Genomic DNA, 13090 nt, shown 5'->3' with positions numbered 1-13090 from the left:
ACCCTGTACCGCATTCTAGTTCAGATTTGGGGGGAGGGTGAATGCAGCCTACTGAGGAGGCCAGAGAGGGAGGACTCAGGCCGCGTTTCCTTGGCCCTGACGAGCTCTTGGGCTCCACTTCAGGAAGCTGGGGCAGAGCTTCCAGGACTCTGCCCTGTTAGAAAACCCGCGCAAGGGCGGTGCCGCTTTGGAGACAGGGAGGAGGGAGACCGGAAGCCCATATCCCTCTGGCTGTCCCCTGCACTGCCGGTAACATGGCACAGGAGAGGAGGGCTGTTTGCGCACCGGCAGCTGCTGCCGCCGCCCACCAGCCTTCTATGCCGAACCCCACATCCTAATTGAGGAGCCTTTGAGAAAGAAAACGGAGCCCTCGAGGGCCCCAGCCCTCGGAAGGGTGACCTGGACCGCTGCCGCCTGGTTGCCTGGGCCAGACAAGACATGCCCGCGGCTCCTCCCGGCTTGGGCGGAGCCCGCGTCCAGTTCGGGCGCACCCTTCAGCCTTTTCCCGGCTGAAGGAGGGGCCGAGCCCTCCGGATAGGGCGGGGGCCGGATGAGGCGGGACCCTCGGGTCCAAAAAACTGCCTGCGCCACGTGAGCTGCCGCCGACCAGTTAAAAGGAGGCGCCTCCTGGCCTCTCCTCACCGTGCTTGTTCGGGACGCTCTCCTAGCTGCTCGGACTGTTGCGCCATGTGTGCTGCTCGGCTAGCGGCGGCAGCGGTGTACGCCTTCTCGGCGCGCCCGCTGGCCGGCGGGGAGCCTGTGAGCCTGGGCTCCCTAAGGGGCAAGGTGCTACTTATCGAGAATGTGGCGTCCCTCTGAGGCACCACGGTCCGGGACTACACCCAGATGAACGAGCTGCAGCGGCGCCTTGGGCCCCGGGGCCTGGTGGTGCTCGGCTTCCCGTGCAACCAGTTTGGGCATCAGGTGCGCCGGGCGGGGCGTGGTGGCTGGGGGTGCCGGCAGGGTGCTGGGGGGTGCCATAGGCTCTATGCGCAGAGAGTCTGGCTACCCTCTCGTTTCCCTTGTGCTCGTAGCTGCTGGAATTCTTGTCCGCCCTGGGATTGCGCATGGAGGGCAAAATCCCGGTGACTCATAGAAAAACTCCCTTGTTAGTGGTTAGAACATTTCCCTCCCCCTCTTGACCCCGGGTCCCAGCTGCCCTTCTCTCCCGTAGGAGAACGCCAAGAACGAAGAGATTCTGAATTCCCTCAAGTACGTCCGACCTGGTGGTGGGTTCGAGCCCAACTTCATGCTCTTCGAGAAGTGCGAGGTGAACGGTGCAGGGGCGCACCCTCTCTTCGCCTTCCTGCGGGAGGCCCTGCCAGCCCCCAGCGACGATGCCACTGCGCTCATGACCGACCCCAAGCTCATCACCTGGTCTCCGGTGTGCCGCAACGATGTTGCCTGGAACTTCGAGAAGTTCCTGGTGGGCCCTGACGGTGTGCCCGTACGCAGGTACAGCCGCCGCTTCCAGACCATTGACATCGAGCCTGACATCGAAGCCCTGCTGTCTCAAGGTCCCAGCAGTGCCTAGGGCCCCTTTCCTACCCCGGCTGCTTGGCAGTTGCAGCGCTGCTCTCTGGGGGGTTTTCATCTATGAGGGTGTTTCCTCTAAACCTACAAGGAGGAACACCTGATAATACAGAAAATACCCCCTCGAGATGGGCGCTCGTCCTGTCCATCCCGGTCTCTGCCAGACCAAGGCGAGTTTCCCCACTAATAAAGTGCCAGTTGTCAGCAGAACTGTGTGTATGTCCTGTGTCATTTGGGGGATACTTTTTCTAATCTCATTGTCATAGTGGTGGGAACTTAACCCTCCTGCCCTTATCCTAGCCAAGTCTGAACTTTCTGTCCTTTTGTCTGCAGTGTGTAGGGTCCACTATTTCTTTTGTGGGAAGTCTGGCTCTTGGCCTGAATTTCTGCCTTCACCAGAACATGCAAAGGGCCATCCCAAGACCCAGTTAAAACAAAGTCCGTACTTAAAAAAGAAGACACAAGGCAAGGGTTGACTGCCTAACTCTAACAGACTTACGACTACTTGCTGCCCACTGAAATGACTGTCACGAAATAACATGAGCCCCCACTCACATTTGGAGTCTATGGCCTCTCCAATTGTTAGGCTCACAGAAGCCCATTTTACACAGTTGGAAGCTCATGCAATGTTATAAATTCTGTTACTTGGCTAGATCTTTCCATGTTGCTACCAAGTGCTTGTATCTGCTGTGATGCTGATCTTACAAGTTTCTGCCTCATGTATTTAAGAGTGAGAAAACTACAATTTAACTGGCCCTTCTGACTATGCCCTGCCCAACACTTACATGCAATCTCACATTCAGGCCCAGGATAAGGGCTTGTCTTTGAAGCCAGCTGCTGCTTTTCAGGCACCACTCAGGTCCAGCTTCTCCATCTGTTGACCCTGCTGCCAATCTTTCAAGACGGATTTGAAGCCATTTCCTAACACAGTGCGGGGGACTGCAGGGCCTGGGTGTAGCTTCTGCTTGTGCAAACAGGTGCCCAGAGACATGGCAGTGCTGCTCTGAAGTCCCAGCATTTGTGTTCAAATTGGTGACTCAAGGCCCTTACGTCTGAGCCAACTCTCAAGGACTTTTCCTCTTGCTCTAAGCAGTGATCTTTGCTGCTGCTCTCCCCCTTTGTCTGCCCTTAGGTCACTAAGGATTGTAGGGCCTTCTGGACCTGCTCTGGCTCCATCCTCAGAACTCCTAAACAGGCCCACCTCCCTCTGCTTCTCTCTACCCCAGCCTTTGAGTCCCCCTTGAGGTGACCCAGGCAGAACTATCAGCTTCCCCTTTGGACCTCACTCTACCTGTGGTGTTCCTTGGAACTCTCAGGAGTCTCATGCTCTGTTGCCCAGGCTGGGGTGTAGTGGCATGATCTCAGCTCACTGCAGCCTCCACCTCCCGAGTTCAAGCAATTCTGCCTCAGCCATCCCAGTGGCTGGGATTACAGGTGCCTGCCACCATGCCTGGCTACTTTTTATATTTTTAGAAGAGACAGGGTTTCGCCATGTTGACCAGGCTGGTCTCGAACTCCTGACCTCAGGTGATCTGCCCGCCTAGGCCTCCCAAAGTGCTGGGATTACAGGCATGAGCCACTGAGCCCTGCCAGAGTGGAATGTTTTTATATTAGTAGACCAATATTTGTGATGAATATCATATGCCGGGCCCTGGGGGCCCTGAGATGGCCAGCCCCAGTACTCCTCTTAGACTGTTAACCTCTGGGGAAGAAGATTAGTCATTCACAAATGCAATCAAGACTCCTGAGTGGCCAGTCACGGTGGCTCACGCCTATGATCCCAGCACTTTGTAATCCCAAGTAATCCGAGGTGGGCAAATCACTTGAGGCTAGGAGTTGGAGACCAGCCTGACCAAAATATGGTGAAACTACCGTCTCTACTAAAAATACAAAAATTAGCCAGGTGTGGTGTCGGGCGCCTGTAATCCCAGCTACTTGGGTGGCTGAGGCAGGGAGAATTGCCTGAACCTTGGAGGCAGAGGTTGCAGTGAGCCGAGATCACGCCATTGCACTTCAGCCTGGGCAACAGAGCGAGACTCTTTTTCAAAAACAAAACAAAACTCCACTCAAATGGGACCAAGGCTTTTTGACATTTGTAGACTTCAAATCTGACTCCTGGAATGGAGAGTAGCAACCTGTAAATCTGGGTAGAACCAGATTACCTGTGACCCCTAATGTCCTACACGTCTCTTCCCCAAAAGCACTTTGCTCCCTTATTCTTTCATAATCCAGTCCTGTGCCATGTGCTCTGCCAAGTGCCTGAAGAAGTCAGAAGGACAGTATATAATTATCAAAAAAGCATGTTTTGTGCTTTGAGAATAGGAAAAAAAGACAAAAAAATTGTGTACCTTACACTGGTTAAAAAAAAAAAAAAAGAATAAATAAGAGGACCAGGCCCAGTAGGGAGGATCATGCACACCTCCTGGAAAAAGTGACAGTGAGGCCACGTGCAGTGGCTCACACCTGTGATCACAGAACTTTTTTTTTTTTTTTTTTTTTTTTTTTTTTTTTGAGACGGAGTCTCACGCTGTTGCCCAGGCTGGAGTGCAGTGGCGCGATCTCGGCTCACTGCAAGCTCCGCCTCCCGGGTTCCCGCCATTCTCCTGCCTCGGCCTCCTGAGTAGCTGGGACTACAGGCGCCCGCCACCGCGCCCGGCTAATTTTTTGTATTTTTAGTAGAGACGGGGTTTCACTGTGGTCTCGATCTCCTGACCTTGTGATCCGCCCGCCTCAGCCTCCCAAAGTGCTGGGATTACAGGCTTGAGCCACCGCGCCCGGCCGGATCACAGCACTTTGGGAGGTTGAGGTGGGTGGACAGCTTGATGGCTTGAGGTCAGGAGTTCAAGACGAGCCTGGCCAACATGGTGAAACCACGTCTCTATTAAAAATATGAAAATTAGGCTGGGTGCGGTGGCTCACTCCTGTAATCCCAGCACTTTGGGAGGTTGAGGCAGGCAGATCACGAGGTCTGCAGATCGAGACCATCCTGGCTAACACGGTGAAACCCCGTCTCTACTAAAAATACAAAAAATTAGCTGGGCGTGGTGGCAGACACCTGTAGTTCCAGCTACTCGAGAGGCTGAGGCAGGAGAATGGTGTGAAACCGGGAGGCAGAGCTTGCAGTGAGCCGAGATTGTGCCACTGCACTCCAGCCTGGGCAACAAAGCAAGACTCCCTCTCAAAAAAAAAAAAAAAAAGTGGCTGGGCGTGGTGGCTCACGCCTGTAATTCCAGCACTTTGGGAGGCTTAGGTGGGCAGATCACAAGGTCAGGAGATCGAGACCATCGTGGCTAACACAATGAAACCCCATCTCCACTAAAAATACAAAAAATTAGCTGGGAGTGGTGGCGGGTGCCTGTAGTCCCAGCTACTCAGGAGGCTGAGGCAGGAGAATGGTGTGAACCTGGGAGGTGCAGATTGCAGTGAGCTGGAGCTTGTAGTGAGCCGAGATTGTGCCACTGCACTCCAGCCTGGGCAACAGAGTGAGACTCCCTCTCAGAAAAAAAAAAAAAAAAAAAAGGCCAGGCGCGATGGCTCAAGCCTGTAATCCCAGCACTATGGGAGGCCGAGACGGGTGGATCACGAGGTCAGGAGATCGAGACCATCCTGGCTAACACGGTGAAACCCCGTCTCTACTAAAAATACAAAAAAAATTAGCCGGGGGAGGTGGCGGGCGCCTGTAGTCCCAGCTACTCAGGAGGCTGAGGCAGGAGAATGGCGTGAACCGGGGAGGCAGAGCTTGCAGTGAGCTGAGATTCGGCCACTGCACTCCAGCCTGGGCAACAGAGCGAGACTCCATCTCAAAAAAAAAAAAAAAAAAAGGCAGTTGGTTACGGAATAAGCTGATAGCGGGTGGGCAGGCAGGGAGTATAGTGTGTGAGGTCCTGAGATGGGAAGGTGGCATTATTGACTGAGTGGGCAACAGGAGGAACAGGTTTTGGGGGTAGGTGGATGTTTTCAGATTCAGATGTATTGCATTAGACATCCAGACAGAGGTATCTGGAGCAGGCAGTTACATGAGGCACAGAAGAAGAGAATGTTTAAAGGCAATGGTCTAGCCACGGGAGCAGTAGCCACTGGAGAGGATGAGGTCACTTGGGGTAAGTGTCATGAAAAAGATTAGGGGACCTGGGCCTGAGGTGTATAGATGCACAATCCTTCCAGATTAGATGGCAGAGAGAAATAGCTGGGGAGGAACAAGGTTGGAGCAAGGAGCCAAGGGAAGGGACAGTTCCTAAAGAATAGTTAAGGCTGGGCACAATGGCTCAAGACTGTAATCCCAGCACTTTGGGAGGCCGAGACGGGTGGATCACGAGATCAGGAGATCAAGACCATCCTGGCTAACACGGTGAAACCCCATCTCTACTAAAAAATACAAAAAACTAGCCGGGCGAGGTCGCAGGCTCCTGTAGTCCCAGCTACTTGGGAGGCTGAGGCAGGAGAATGGCGTAAACCCAGAAGGCAGAGCTTGCAGTGAGCTGAGATCCGGCCACTGCACTCCAGCCTGGGGGACAGAGCAAGGCTCTGTCTCAAAAAAAAAAAAAAAAAAGTTGGAACCCATGCTTCTGGACCGCCTGCAGTCTCAGGGGGCAGCTGGAACCAAAGCTAGAAAGCCATGTGTCTAGGAGGTACCAGTTCCTATTCTAGGAGATGAATATACAGTGCCCAGGAGTCACCCAGGTACTTGTGAAAATATATGTTCCACGGCCCACCTTCAGAGATGCTGAAGTGGAAAGTCTAGGGACCTAAGGTCCTACTCAGTGTTCTACCAGCTGGACCTGTGAGAAGAGACACCCCACTTCAACTCTCCCCTTTCCCATACAGGGTCAGTGTGGCCTATGCCACACTCTCAGGTTAGGCTACAGGATGGGCACTCAGAACTTTCCAACAGCCTCTAACTTCTTCTCTCCAGGATGCTTGGTGATTCACCCCTCCTTGCCCCGTGCCACCCCGACCCCCTCAGTTTATGCCTTGGGCTACCAGTGAAGGGAACTTTTTTGGTTTCCCCTGAAATTACTCAGCTTCAATAAAGGGAACTTCTGAACTCCCAATATGCCTGATCCTGGCTGGGGAACATTCCTCCTCAGACTTTAAGCTGTATTCCTCCTCTCTCAACTAGAAGTCGTTTCTTTTTTTTTTTTTTTTTTGAGAGGGAGTCTCGCTCTGTTGCCCAGGTTGGAATACGGTGGCGCAATCTCAGCTCACTCCAACCTCTGTCTCCCAGGTTCAAGAGATTCTCCTGCCTCAGCCTCCTGAGTACCTGGGACTACAGGCGCCCGCCACAACACCCAGCTAATTTTTTTGTATTTTTAGTAGAGGCAGGGTTTTACCATGTTGGCCAGGCTGGTCTTGAACTCCTGATTTCAAATGATCCACCCACCTGGGCCTCCAAAAGTGCTGGGATTACAGGCGTGAGCAACCGTCCCTGTCCAGTCCTTTCTAACTCTCTCTTCTCCAGGAAGTTTCAGAGTAAAGCCAGTTAGGACTTCACTATCTTCCCCCAACACACACAGACACACTCTCACACATACACATTCTTTTCATTCAACCATGCAACTGCTACTGCTCTGACGGGTACCCACCCCACCCCATTGTGAATCAGCAGCTCAAATGAACAAGTAAAACACCAGAAATCACATTCAGCCTGTGAAGTCCTGGCTTTAAAAGCAGAAATGGCTGCAGAGCATTGTTTGCACAGAAAACACATACAGCATTTAGGCCACTGACCTAGGTTCAGAAACTTCCATTTCAGCAGTTCTTGCAGAATGGCTGCTTTTGGTTTTTTTTTTCAAACATTAAATCTGATAAAATTGGGTCAGGCATTTCTTGCACAATTAGCAGTTGATCAAATGACTTCCTTATTCTGACTCAATGTAGTCCTATAAACAACATTTAAAACAAGTTTATTTTCAGGCTCAGTGCAGTGGCTCACACCTATAATCCAAGCACTTTGGGAGGCTAAAGTGGGCAGATTGTTTGAGCTCAGGAGTTTGAGAACAGCCTGGGCAACATGGCGAAACACTGTTTCTATAAAAAAAATACTGGTCAGTCGCGGTGGCTCATGCTTGTAATCCCAGCACTTTGGGAGGCAAAGGCGGGTGGATCACGAGGTCAGGAGTCCAGCCAATATGGTGAAACCCCGTCTCTACTAAAAATACAAAAATTAGCTGGGCGTGGTGGCGCATGCCTATAGTCCCAGCTGCTCTGAAGGCTGAGGCAGGAGAATCGCTTGAACCCGAGAGGTGGAGGTTGCAGTGAGCTGAGATTGTGCCACTACACAGCCTGGGTGATAGAGCAAGACTCTGTCTCAAAAAAAAAAAAAAAGAGCCAAGGTTGGTGGCACATGACTGTGGTCCCAGTTACTTGGGCAGCTGAGGTCAGAGGATTGCTTAAGCCCAGGAGGTCGAGGCCGCAGTCAGCCATGATTGTGCCACTGTACTCCAGCCAGGGAGACAGAGTGAGACCCTGTCTCAAAATAAATTAAATAAGTTTATTTTCAGAAAAGCATTCCTGGCCTGATAAGTCTAATAAATCTCTTACATTTTAACTTTTGGATAAGATAGAGTAAAAAACACTGGTTAAAGATTTTCCCAAGGGGCTAGGCATGGTTGCATGCACCTGTGGTTCCATCTACTCAGGAGGTTGAGGTGGGGGAATCACTTGAGCCCAGAGGGTCAAGGCTGTAGTAAACTGAGATTGTGCCACTTCACACCAGTCTGTATGACTCCAGCCTGGGCTGTCTCAAAACAAACAAACAAACAAACAACCCCCAAAAAAACCAACCTGGCCAACAAGGTGAAACCTTGTCTCTATGAAAAAATACAAAAATTAGCCGAGTGTGAGGCACACGGATCATTTGAGGTCAGGAGTTTGAGACCAGCCTGGCCAACATGGTCAAACCCCATCTCTACTAAGAATACAAAAATTAGGTGGGCATGATGGTGTGCTCCTGTAATCCCAGCTACTTGGGAGGCTGAGGTAGGAGAATTGCTTGAACCTGGGAGATGGAGGTTACAGAAGCCAAGATTGTGCCACTGCACTCCAGCCTAGGCAACAGAATGAGACTCTATCTCAAAAACAAAAACAAGGCCGGGCGCGGCGGCTCAAGCCTGTAATCCCAGCACTTTGGGAGGCCGAGATGGGCGGATCACGAGATCAGGAGATCAAGACCATCCTGGCTAACACAGTGAAACCCCATCTCTACTAAAAAATACAAAAAACTAGCCAGGCAAGGTGGCGGGCGCCTGTAGTCCCAGCTACTCGGGAGGCTGAGGCAGGAGAATGGCGTAAACCCAGAAGGCAGAGCTTGCAGTGAGCTGAGATCCGGCCACTGCACTCCAGCCTGGGGGACAAAGCGAGGCTCCGTCTCAAAAATAAAAAAACAAAAAAAACAAAAATAAAATTAGCCGGGCATGGTGGCATGTGCCTGTAGTCCCAGCTACTTGAGAGGCTGAGGTGAGTGAATTGCTTGAACCCAGGAGGCAGGGGTTGCAGTGAGCTGAGATAGTGCCACTGCCCTCCAACCTGGGTGACAGAGAGAGACCCTGTCTCAAAAAACAAAAAACAAAACAAAACAAAACAAAAAAATTTCCCAAGAAAACACAGCATGGGTTTATAAAGAGCAGGCCATGATCCCTGTCAGAGTACTCTGAATTGACATGTTTTTGTTATTGTACTCATCAAGTAAGGGGAAGAGTATGCATTCACATACAGGTGTGACACACCTGGGCAGGCACTAAAATAAAGCCCAGCTCCAGCCAGCCACAGAAATTAATGGGTATTGCCTCACATCAGACACTGATTGATTGGGAGCTGAGGGGGAAAAATGTCAGAAGTCCTTGTACAAGGAATGAGGTCTCATAGGCCTTGGCCCTGAAATGGTGTAATTCTCACTGCCTCTCAGTGAGGCTATGTACAGAGACATTGCTGATCTCTACTCAATAGTCATTCCCAAGTCTTTCCTCCTGGCTGGCTGGCAGAATCTACTTTCCTGCTGTCAAGATAGGGGCAGGTGACCTAATTGGCTACAAAGAAATGCAGAGGCTCCTGGGAAAGCCCCCATGATCCCAGGGAACAGCAGAAGGGAATGTTCCTCTCTCCCTTCTCACTGGTGAGTGTTCTTGAGGGTACCCAGAGTTCTGGGAGCAAGGCAACCACGTTGGAGCTTTGAAGGCAAAGAACTAGAAGGCCCCAAAGAAACAAACTGATGTCTTTCAGCTTTGACCTTCCCAAGAACTCAACTCCAGACGTGTCATGTGAAAAAACAAGAACCACCAAATGGGTGGACCAATTGCTGCTGGGGATTCTGTTAGCTGTATCTAGAAGCATTGAGACTGACATGACATGACAGTGGTGTGTTGGGCAGGGGTACTAGGCAACTTGTTGCCCATAACTGGCCGGCAGAATATTTTCCTAGCCAGCCTTACCTGTTGTAAAGGTAAGGGCAGGTGACCTGATCTTGGCTGTGAAGAGACACAGAGGCTCCTGGGAGACCCACTCTTAGTGCCCCTCCCAGGTCCAGTGTAGTTGTGGCCCTCGAGACCAGTAGAGGAGACCATAAAGCAAGCCCACTTGATCCAAATTCCTAGAGCTCTAGCAGCATTCAGGAGCACGTGTAGCTTACCCTCAGTAGTGACCTACAGTTCTGAAGACCACCTGGTTTCATGGGAGGCAAGTGAAGGGAATCTAAATCTCCCTGCAGCAGAATACCCCAGTCACCTTTGTCCCCAGCATGTGACTGTGTGTGTATGCATGTACCTGTGTGTGAATCTAAAGTCCTGGTTTCAGGCTGGGTGCAGTGGCTCACGCCTATAATCCCAGCACTTTGGGAGGTTGAGGCGGGTGGATCACCTGAGGTAAGGAGTTCAAGACCAGCCTGGCCAACATCCAACATGGCAAAACCACTTATCTTTTTCTTTTTCTTTTTTTTTTTTTTTTTTGAGACGGAGTCTCGCTCTGCCGCCCAGGCTGGAGTGCAGTGGCCGGATCTCAGCTCACTGCAAGCTCCGCCTCCCGGGTTCACGCCATTCTCCTGCCTCAGCCTCCCGAGTAGTTGGGACTACAGGCGCCCGCCACCGCGCCCGGCTAGTTTTTTGTATTTTTTAGTAGAGACGGGGTTTCACCGTGTTAGCCAGGATGGTCTCGATCTCCTGACCTCGTGATCCGCCCGTCTCGGCCTCCCAAAGTGCTGGGATTACAGGCTTGAGCCACCGCGCCCGGCCTCTTTTTCTTTTTTTTTGGAGTTTTGCTCTTGTTATCCAGGCTGGAGTGCACTGGTGTAATCTCAGCTCACTGCAACCTCCGCCTCCTGGGTTCAAGTGATTCTCCTGCCTCAGGCTCCCGAGTGGCTGGGATTACAGGCATCTGCCACCATGCCTGGCTAATTTTTTGTATTTTTAGTAGAGATGGAATTTCACCATGTTGGCCAGGCTGGTCTTAATCTCCTGACCTCAGGTGATCCAACCGCCTTGGCCTCCCAAAGTTAATAGGGTTACAGGTGTGAGCCACCACCCTGTGAAACCACATCTCTACAAAAAATACAAAAAAAAAATTAGGTGTGTGTGGTGGCACGTGCCTGTAGTCCCAACTACTGGGGAGGCTGAGGCTTGAGAATTGCTTGAACCCAGGAAGTGGAGGTTGCAGTGAGCCAAGATCACGCCACCGCACTCCAACCTGGGAGACAAAGTGAGACTCTGTCACACACACACATAAAATAGTAATAAAAAAAAGTTGGCTGCGTGGGGTGGCTCACACCTGTAATCCCAGCACTTTGGGAGGCCGAGGCAGGCAGATCATGAGGTCAGGAGATCGAGACCATCTTGGCTAACACAGTGAAACACCATCTCTACTAAAAATAAAAAAAAAATTAGCCAGGCGTGGTGGCGGGCACCTGTAGTCCCAGTTACTCAGGAGACTGAGGCAGGCAGGAGAATGGTGTGAACCCAGGAGGCAGAGCTTGCAGTGAGCCAAGATCACGCCACTGCACTCCAGCCTGGGCGACAGAGCAAGACTGTCTCAAAAATAAATAAATAAATAAAAATAAGAAATAAAGTCCTGGTCTCCTGAGCATCCTTTGTGGATGTCATCACAGAGCCCCAAAGGCCAAAGGGAATATTAAGTATGCCTTTGCTTTCTACACTAGTTGCTTAAGTTTTCTTCCCAGAGGCCGGGCGCGGTGGCTCAAGCCTGTAATCCCAGCACTTTGGGAGGCCGAGACGGGCGGATCACGAGGTCAGGAGATCGAGACCATCCTGGCTAACACGGTGAAACCCCGTCTCTACTAAAAAATACAAAAAACTAGCCGGGCGAGGTGGCGGGCACCTGTAGTCCCAGCTACTCGGGAGGCTGAGGCAGGAGAATGGCGTAGACCCGGGAGGCGGAGCTTGCAGTGAGCTGAGATCCGGCCACTGCACTCCAGCCTGGGTGACAGAGCGAGACTCCGTCTCCAAAAAAAAAAAAAAAAAAAAAAAGTTTTCTTCCCAGAGAAGTATCTGCAAGCATGACCCTTCATGTTCTTGTGACACTTTTTTTTTTTTTTTGAGACAGAGTTTCACCCTGTCACCCAGGCTGGAGTGCAGTGGCGCGATCTCGGCTCACTGCAAGCTCCGCCTCCCGAGTTCACACCATTCTCCTGCCTCAGCTTCCCAAGTAGCTGGGACTACAGGCGCCTGCTACCACGCCTGGCTAATCTTTTTGTATTTTTAGTAGAGACAGGGTTTCACCATGTTAGCCAGGATGATCTCGATCTTCTGACCTCATGATCTGTCCACCTCGGCCTCCCAAAGTCTGGGATTCCAGGCGTGAGCTACTGCACCCGGCCCTTGTGACACTTTTGTCACACAGCATACAACACTGTATTACATACGTAACCATCCTCCATCCCTAACCACACTGTGAACCCCTAGAGGGTAGGGACCATGAGCACATAATACTCAAGTACTATTAGTCCAGTGAAGAAATGACTAATAGCTGGATAATTCTTTCTTTCATTTATGCAAGAAATGCCTACTGAGAATTTGCACTGTAGAAAAGGCAAAGGATACACGCAAGTTAACATTAAATACTGGTTCGTGGTTAAGACAGTGATGGTAATAGAATTACAGGAAGAAGACAAGACACTGGTGGCACCTGGGCCCAGGCTGCCACACCCTCTGCCCAAAGAGGGCTGGCCATCAACACAAGTGGCATAACCAGAATGGAATCTGTCCATTGGCACAACTCCCCCGTATAAAAAAAGTGATCCCACTTCCTCTCTGTGAGACTTGTTCCGCAATAACCTAATCCTTATATAACAGAGGTTAGAAATCACTGAGAAGACATTTAATTCTTCTAAAGCATACTTCTAGAGTCTTTTTCTTTTCACAGTCCCCTGGGCAGGTTAAGGAGGCACAGGTGAGAAGGAACCAAAAATATTTCTCCCCTGCTGCCACCTCCAATGAAAGTATGTCTAATATTTGTGAATACTGCCATGTGTGCTCTGTTAGTGCTGGTCAAGTGTGGACCAAGAATAACTTGGGAGAGCCAAGTCCTGTCATGTGTAGAGAAAACTGTGGTAGCA

At 51.1% G+C, this 13090-nt stretch overlaps 1 protein-coding gene across 1 annotated transcript; it reads left to right on the top strand.

Annotated features, from left to right (window-relative positions):
• The first annotated feature begins 608 nt into the window (after positions 1-608).
• On the top strand, positions 609-1742 carry GPX1 (glutathione peroxidase 1). Its single transcript, NM_001159298.2, is given in 2 exon segments — positions 609-924; positions 1175-1742. Coding segments are annotated over 2 exon segments (597 nt in total). The 5' UTR covers positions 609-687; the 3' UTR covers positions 1535-1742.
• The last annotated feature ends 11348 nt before the right edge of the window (positions 1743-13090 follow it).

The sequence above is a fragment of the Macaca mulatta genome, chromosome 2 (assembly GCF_049350105.2).
Source record: "Macaca mulatta isolate MMU2019108-1 chromosome 2, T2T-MMU8v2.0, whole genome shotgun sequence".
NCBI lineage: Eukaryota > Metazoa > Chordata > Mammalia > Primates > Cercopithecidae > Macaca > Macaca mulatta.
This window is presented reverse-complemented; position numbering and strand designations above follow the sequence as displayed.